General features: G+C 38.2%; 1 protein-coding gene across 2 annotated transcripts; it reads left to right on the forward strand.

The window, feature by feature from the left end:
• Positions 1-4,454: 4,454 nt before the first annotated feature.
• On the forward strand, positions 4,455-8,124 carry LOC113353893. 2 transcript variants are annotated; one of them, XM_026597365.1, is made up of 4 exons: positions 4,455-4,782; positions 5,353-5,423; positions 5,597-5,729; positions 7,901-8,121. In XM_026597365.1, the coding sequence occupies exons 1-4, from the start codon at positions 4,614-4,616 to the stop codon at positions 7,978-7,980; spliced, it is 453 nt and encodes a 150-aa protein (XP_026453150.1). In that variant the 5' UTR covers positions 4,455-4,613; the 3' UTR covers positions 7,981-8,121. The 2 variants fall into 2 exon arrangements, with proteins under 2 accessions (XP_026453150.1, XP_026453149.1); XM_026597364.1 differs by having other exon boundaries at positions 4,456-4,782; positions 7,895-8,124.
• Positions 8,125-8,669: the final 545 nt, after the last annotated feature.

The raw sequence follows: 8,669 nt of genomic DNA on the forward strand, positions 1-8,669 counted from the left end.
TTGTCGACTATCTCCATATTGAAACAACGGTTATGCGAATCTTCACTTCGTCTTTCTGGGTGTGGACCCTTTGAGGAATTTCTGGCTTGCTCCATACAACACTTGTGGTGTTGCAGAAAAGGTGATTGCTGCATCCGGATCTCGAGAGAAGCCGTTTCGTTCTTCTAAGTAGTAGTCGCGTCTTGTGTCTCCACGCGGCTTTCCGGTCCTTTCATCTGGGAGATTTACTGGTTCTCAACTATCCAAGGTATTTCTAGTAACATTGCTTGAAAAAGCGTTTTTGTGAAGCTTCTTAGTGAATGGAACACCTGAATTGAAATTGTTTGTTGAACCTAAATTGAATTTAATGATTGAATTGAATCTAAGATCTACCCTTTTGAAATTGAGAAAACTGGAATGAATCCTCGAGACTAATTTTGCAGCCGAGAGATCAATCTCCCACTGTGGTCGCCAATTGTTTGAGGGTAAAAACTGATTCTACTGTTTTTGGTTATTTGGGGTGTGTTGATGAAAAACGAGTTCAAACCCTAAACAAATGCACTGCACGGGAATGCTTTTAGGTTAGAGAAATCAACCTGTAAGACTCTGGCCTAAACCAAGAAATGGTCGTTCCGGATTCAATTCGGTTACAAGGTGAAGGAGAAGGGTTGTTCTTAGGGAGGGAAGCGGAGAAGGTGTTTGAGATCAGAATGTTGAACTATGAAGATGTGGATGTTTATGACTTGTGTATCAGAAAGTGGTTTCTGGATACTTGTGTTGATAACACTTGTGTCATTCTTTTGTGTTGAATAGGTTGAAAACCAATTTATACAAGTCATTGAGCGTACCCTGATCTCTTAGGAAGTGGAGGAAGTGAAGTGGTGGAGAAATGGGTTTTGCACGGAAGGTAGTGATCATCGTGTCTCGTTATGAGGGATGACTGATCACACGTTCTCCCACTACTATCATTACTGATAATCGTCCGCCTTTCCTGAAACATTCTCGTAATGGACGCGTTGCACGCTGCACGCTGTAAACCTCCAGACCAATACCCCAGTAAGCATCCCCCAGTTTGTGACATGTTTGATGTCTCGAATAAGTGGGTCTTGAGACCCACCGCCGAGAATAGCATGGTGCTATTAGGTGAAACAACTAAGTTGTTTATGAGTCCAATATAAAATATTATATGTATTCGATGCATGTGAAGCATCGCAATTAAGCAGCTCAAACTAATCGATGTGTATGGAGCATCATTGTTTTAGTGCCTGATTGCATAAGTCGCAGATTGGCGTCTTAAAGGAGGCATGATAGAACACCTTTGGGTGATTGTTTGAGGACCTTACGGTCAAGTCATCACTTGGTCGATCGCCTCATGTGGAAGAAGGATGGCCGGTCTTCACAATGTTGATTTGCTTGTTTTTCTAAAAATAAATCTATACCATCCAACTAGGCTAGCGAAGTTGGATGGTCGTGATCGTTTGCGGCATTTTCAAACTGCCATTGACGCGACTTTAGGGTTTAGGGGGGTCGCTCGGCCAACCCTCTTTGCGCGAGCGAATTCGAGGCTTCGATCGTCAGCTCGAGCAGGTCGGTCGGTCATACGTGAAGGTGGGCCGACAGTGATCACGTTGATGTCTTTGAGGCCGTTTGAGGTTAAATCTAAGCCACTCAAATCAGCTGGCGAAGATGAGTGGTAGAGATCGATTTGTGGCAGTAATGTATTGCCGCAAAGTAATTTATATTTTTTGAAACAGCGTGTTCACGCTTCTTTGGGCTGGCGTTTTGATGTGCTTTAGTCTTGTTATGAGCAAGTCGATCGACCACGTGTGGAGTTGGTTCGACGTTGAACGCGTTGGCATCTCCTTGATCATTTGAAACACGATCTAAGTCGTCCAATTAGGCAGGAGAAGTTGGACAGATACGATTGATTAGCGGCAGTTGTGTAACGCTGCTTATTCAATTTAAGGTTTTAAAGGATGCGCGATCACCCTCCTTGGGCCGGCGTTTTAATGTGCTTTGGTCCCGTTGGGGACAGGTCGATCGACCAAGGGAGAGCTTGCGCCGATGGTGAACACATCGGCATCTCTTTGATTGCTCGAGATGAGATCCAAGCTGTCCAACTAGGCCAGCTAAGTTGGACGGACGTGATGCGTTTTGAGACCGTTTTTGCCAGTCTCAATTCGTTTGAGTTATGTTATGCAGCGTGAATGCCCATGTTTGGGTCAGTCTTCGAAGCACTTGTGAACGAGCTACATAAGGCTCGATCGACTAGGGCATTAGTGGGCCCGTCGGTGGTTATTAAGGTGATTACCTAGTTGTGCTAGGAGTAATCCAAGCTTGTTAAAATTTCCCGTCCAAATCGTGTGGCCGCGATTATTTTTGAGACTGATATTAACAGTATAGATTCTATTTAGGGAATAAACATGCGTTCGATCACGCTATCTTTGATTAAAAGGGCGTCAATACGAGATCTCTTTGTTAGAGAACGATGCAGCCTGTGTGAGTACTTTCATGCAGACTTCAATACTAACACTTCGGGAGATTCATGCTACTCTGCTGAGAGTGAACATTAATCGTCATGTCATGCCAACATTGAGGGTTCTCTTGCGGAAGATAGCGTTGGAAAATACAAGGCACACAATGCATTAAATGGATAATGCTACTAGGAAAATTCATAGAATATTCGGGATTGTTGCACCATTCTGAATGAATTCCATACATATTGAATTGCTCGATGAGTGAAGAGGTTTTTTGCACTCATCACTTCTTAAATGGCTTTATACCCTTGCAGGGCGCCAGCGCATTAAATATAGGGTTTTACAATTTTATCCTTATTCGAAAAACCACCATCAACAAAGACGTTGATGTTAAAGATTTTGCTGCTATTTATGACGATGATGAACCTTTATCATCTTCACATGCTTGGGTAAGTTTCGGATCTACAAAAGAACCTTGAAATCCTTTGATTTCTTCATCTTTTTCTTCATCATCACTTTGGATCTTCTGTTCTTGATTTTTGGATCTGCTGCTGTTGTTGTTCGTGTTGCTGTTGAAGATGAAGACGAAGATGAACTGTGTTCCTGTTGAAGATGAAGATGAACTCTGTTGTTGCTCGTGTTAAAGTTGAAGATGAAGATGAACTTTGTTGTTGTTGTTGTTGAAGATGAAGAATGATGAAGACGACGAAGTTCATCAAACAGAATGAACTCGTGTGTGTTCATGTAAAGAATGAACTCTGTTTTTAGATCTTGAATTACTAGGTGTTCATGTAAAGAATGAACTCGTGTTGAAGATGAACTCTGTTTTTTTGCGTGTTCATGTAAAGAATGAACCTTTTTTTTTATGTGGTCATGTAAATAATGAACTCATTTATAGGTTTGAAATAGTTAGTTGTTGTTAGGTGTTCATTTTGTCGAATGAACTATGTTTTCTTATAGGTTCTATCATGAAGAATGAACTATGTTTCCACATAGATTTTAATAGGTGTTCATTTGAAAGAATGAACTCCAGAGTTCATCAGACATAATGAACTGCTACAAAAAATAAGTAGGAAATTAAGTTTAGTTTTATTAGGTGTTCATTTGAAAGAATGAACTCCGGAGTTCATCAGACATAATGAATTGCTACAAAAAAAGTAGGAAATTTAGTTTGGTTTTATTAGGTGTTCATTTGAAGAAATGAACTCCGGAGTTCATCAAACAGAATGAACTGCTACAAAAAATAAAGAAGAACCAACACGCAAGGGTACATTGGCCCATTTAATATTTTAAATAATTATGGACCAAATGGAAAAGGTGATTCCTGAAAAGACTAAATAGACTTGGGACCACCTAAAAAAGTACCACACGTATTTTCCCTTATTTTTCAACAACTATTTTTATTTTATTTTTTAAAGATTTTTTCAACAACTTCAAATTACCCCTTATTTAAAAAAAAAAGTAAGGTTCTAAAAACGTTAGGCCAAGCATTATGGTGCAGGCATCCCTTCTCTATCCTCAAATAAAGGGAAGAGATAGCACAAGGAAGGCAACCTCATTATGGTGCCCTTTTTTCCCTTTCCTACACGATACGACTACTAGTAGCCGTATGAATAGCGCCAAACGGCTACTCAGGAGCCGTATTTTTTTCCAGTTTCTTTTCCAATGAGAGTATATTTGTCTAGGTTAAGAAGATATTTTAGAGTAAAAAAGAGATATATAATAGGTAAAAAGGAGATATAGTAGGTAAAAAAAGAGTTTTGATAAAGAAAAAATTTAAGATAAAACTTTAAAAGCCAGAAATGGCTACTCAGTTGTTGTGTAAGATGTTACGGCTACTCAGTAGCCGTAAAGCGTACATTCATACGACAACTGAGTAGTCGTGTGATTTTTCTTACCTGCTCCCTGGTTCAGATGTGATCCTCCTTATAAAGAAAGACATAAATATTCCTACACATGTAGGGATATGGAAGACAAGAGTGCTTGCTACTTTTGGTTTTTTTCCCCACATATGAGAGTTAGGGCAGGGAAAAGGGGCACCATAGTGCTTGGTCTTAGAGACGGCCTTAGCTTTCCCATCTCCATTTTAAAAACTTATTAAAAAGAGAGGTGGTTGGGCGGAGATTGAAGTTTGAAAGGATCAGAAAGAGAGACGTGATGAAGACGATGATAGAAAACCAGCTCCAGTCATGGAAGCTAAGATTATCTTTCAGAAATTTAACCATCCTTATTTGTTTTTTCAACGTTATTACTTTCCTTCTCCTTCTTCAAGGATTTTTCTCAGCAATATCCAATAAAAAACTTACTCCAAATCAACAAGATGCAGGTTCATCTCTCACTTTTTCCTTCTTTCATTTTCATTATCAGTTTCGTTTGTCCGATGAAATTACTTTAAGCTCAAACAAAACACTAGTTATATTTCAGGATTTTACACAATACTAGGTCGAATTTGTCAGCTTTAGGTTGAAACAGTTTAAGTTATTTTCTTTTATTCAATTGAAATTTCGATTGCTTCCTCTCTAAAAGGGAGCTAAAAGTAATGAACACCAGTGAGTAATTGCATTTTGTAGGGTTGGTAATTCTGAGTAAGGTTTTAGGGTTTAGTAATCATTGGGGATTTATATCTTCTAATAGTAGAAACTAAGAAGGTAGATTGTGGTGAAATTGTGCTACCAATGCAAGGATGTCACAAACTTCGAGAGGTGCATTTTATTAGCCAAAGGGCACTTACCATCTAAAAATAGGTTTCTGGAACTTGATAAACAATGGGTCTTCGAGGGTTCGTTTAATTGACCTCGCTTAAAGTATTAAGTAGTCACATTTTCTGTGTTCTTGATTATTGTATGTATTTAGTTAATTCATTATTGAGTAATTCCTGTGAATATTTCATATGCAGCACAACTGCAATATATTATGGAGTCTGAAGAGATCCGTCGTTCCATGGAGCCTGTGGAGTTAATTAAGAGAGTAAGTCTGATAGGATTACTTAATACAAGAAAAAAATCCATTGAAGTTGCTTGCTCCTTCCTGTTCCCTATGATTGAAACCTTAGCAAATGGATTTTACTTTTTCGTAGTCTATATTTTTCAATGGCACCCATGTTTCAAACCTCAAGTTAATTCTTGTCCAACTGATTGTAGGTGAAGGAAATAGAGCAAGAAGCATATTTGGTCCCAGAACGAGGGGAACAAAAAGCCTCAAAGCAAACTAGTGCTGTCGATCTTTCAAAGAGACTTAAGTCTCGTGCATCTGGTGATTCTAACAGCCAAAGAGGTAATTTTCTAATGGATTAACCTATATTAACAACAATAAGCTGTTGGTATCATTTCAAAAGGTCCTTTTGTATTAGCTACAATAGTTCAGCTTCTGAATCAGTATAACCTATGGCATTAGCATACATATAACATATTGAGTACTTCTGTATTTTTCATTAACGTAATGGATGTGGCAGTAAAATTACATGAAGTAGTTGATGTGCTCATGAGTGGGCTGTATAGGTTAGAAGAACATCTGTGAAAGGCAATTCAGAAATCCAGATGAGAACATTTGCTTGTCACTTGTTGAAATAAGAATGATGGATTCTTCTCTTGTGCGGTCATTTAGTTAATTTATAGCATACGTTGTAAAAATAATTAAGCCATGAAAACACAAATGTGAAATGCCTTATCGGTATCCCCATAGTAACAGGAAATTTTAGCTACTGTACATAGTTTTTTAATTAGGGAATGATAACAGTGAAAGTTATGTGGTTCTCAAAGGTGGCTTAAACAGACCCCTACAATTTATCCTAAACCATAGTGTGAGTAATTCATTGTATCGAATGGGTGCTTTTAAGCTACCTAAGTATCTCATTGATCAATTGACTTCTATTCAGAGAAGGTTTTTTGGGGGTTTAGCCTTACACTATACCTAAGTATCAAATACCTTACACTATAGAGGTACAAATTTTCTTGCTTGGCATAAAGTTTGCAAGGCAAGAGATATGGCTCGTTTAGCCTTCGGAGACTTGGAAAAATTGAACTTAGCCATGCTCACAAAACTAGCATGGAGAGTTGGCACAGAGTACAATCAGTTGTGGGCTCAAATTTTTCGAAACAATTTTTTCAAAAATATAGACATCCTGCATCAAACAGTGGCAGCTAAAGTTACTTCCTATGCTTGGAATGACATTGAAAAAGGTCTTCAGATTGTACAACAAAACTACTTCATGGAATATACAATGGTATTGGTCAGGAACCTAAGATTTGGTTAGATAGATGGCTACCAGCTTTACATCATCCACCAGTTCCAATAAGTGATAGCTCTGAAAATTTTGATATTGATGTTGATTTGATTATCTTCCTTAGTACATGTTTGGCTTCTTTACCCTCTTCATTTAATTAAGGCTACAGAGAACCTAGCGTCATCTGTCAAGAACAATCAACCTGTCTATATGAACATAAAGATAACCTACTCCTCAATTTATAACTATGAGATAATCATCTATGCTCGGGGTATTGAGAACACTATCATGGAACCTCATAATTTTTTTAGGTATATTTTAGAGTAGGAGTCGATATCTTATTGCACTCCACGCATGTTGAAGAATAATTTGTGGTCGAAGTTCAGATCTAGCGGTATCCATTGTTCCCGCTGGTGTGGACTTTAACACCCACAGTGCGGAGCCAGATGCTGGATGTGACGCATATCTTCCCCAAGGCTTTTGAAAAGTTACAATGTTTTGGGGTTGACAATTCCCTTTAGAGATGCCATTATTTTAGACTTTTGCTTGAAGGTGTTACCTTATACAACCAAGGGGTGGATAAAAGGGGAATAAATGGGTCATATTTGATGGAAAGTGTAACTGTCATGAATTCAGTTTCTTTTTGGACTGTTACGCAAAATTCACGTTTTTTTTGCAACAAACAAAAGCATATGCCGTCTTGCTTTTGTTTTATCGAGAAACTCAGACTTGGTACCTGTGGTTGTCATCCATTTCCTTGGTTTATTACCACCACCAGGGTGGAGGACATATAGGTTGTGAAACTCCAAAACAACATGAAGCGCTCTTGATGCGTGCCGTTTGTTTACACATTAGAATGAAGGAACTAGGTAAGGTATGCCCTTCTGGTCTATAACTACGATTAGATTTTGAACTAGCTCTTTCTATCTCATTGTACAAAATAAGCTTCATAACTCATTAGTGATATGTTTATAGCCCGTTTATTCAGTTGTTCAATTTGAGACAAGCTCCAATTATAATTATGTTGAAGGTGTAAATTTAATGTCATTGTCATTATAAGTTGTTCATTTTATTTATTTTTTATTTTTTTTTGCAAGTCTTGGGTATGGGGTCTGCAGGAGCAGTTCTCCTCTTTGATTGGGTAGTATTAGTTTTTTGAAATCACTGTTACCATGTCTTAGAATAATAATAATTACTCTTTAATATATACTTGTAGTTTCAGCTCTTGAGGAGTGGAACAAGCGGAAGATGGAACGCGCTAGGCAAAGGGAACTTGGGAAAAACGGAACAGCCACTTCATAAGCATAAAAGGATCATATTGATTGTATATTTCATCCATATCCAAAAGTGATTGTACGATTTGTGTAAATTTACTGCTATAAAGTTAGACGACTTGAAATGCTTCTTTCTAACCACGATCTTCAAATATCATCTTTTTATTTCTAACACAGTCTAAAGGTAGGTTATAATGCCTGGCCAGTTGGAGGCCTACCAGATAGGTTAAAAGATATTTACTGCTATAATTTACTGCTCTTGGAGGGAGGCCTATCGCCATCTTCAAGTGATATTTACTGCTATAATTTACTCCCTCCGTCTCAGAAAAAGTGATATTTTCACTTTTTTATTTTTGCCGGAAGGAGTATATGACCTTTGCCGGAAGGAGTATATGACCTGATGAGTCTCGAGGAGATCTTACAAGTAAAAAAAAACAGAAAAAGAGGCGGAACACCCAACGAGCATGATTTCCACCAATTTCTTTGTGGAATCTAGCTGCGGCATCAGTTCTAACCAGAATTTTCAATAACAGCCATTAGCTGAAGCTATATTTTCTTTGCCGTTGGAGTTCTCTAACGGGAATGTGAGTTGATTCTATTTTATCCTCCACCCCCTTGCTTAAATATCTTGGAAAACTCCATTCCGAGTTTCTAGGTTCAGTAAGATCAACTTCTGCTTAGCTAGAAATAGATCTCGAGGTACCAAAAATTTTAGTG

Source organism: Papaver somniferum, chromosome 2 (assembly GCF_003573695.1).
Source record: "Papaver somniferum cultivar HN1 chromosome 2, ASM357369v1, whole genome shotgun sequence".
NCBI classification, from domain to species: Eukaryota; Viridiplantae; Streptophyta; class Magnoliopsida; order Ranunculales; family Papaveraceae; genus Papaver; species Papaver somniferum.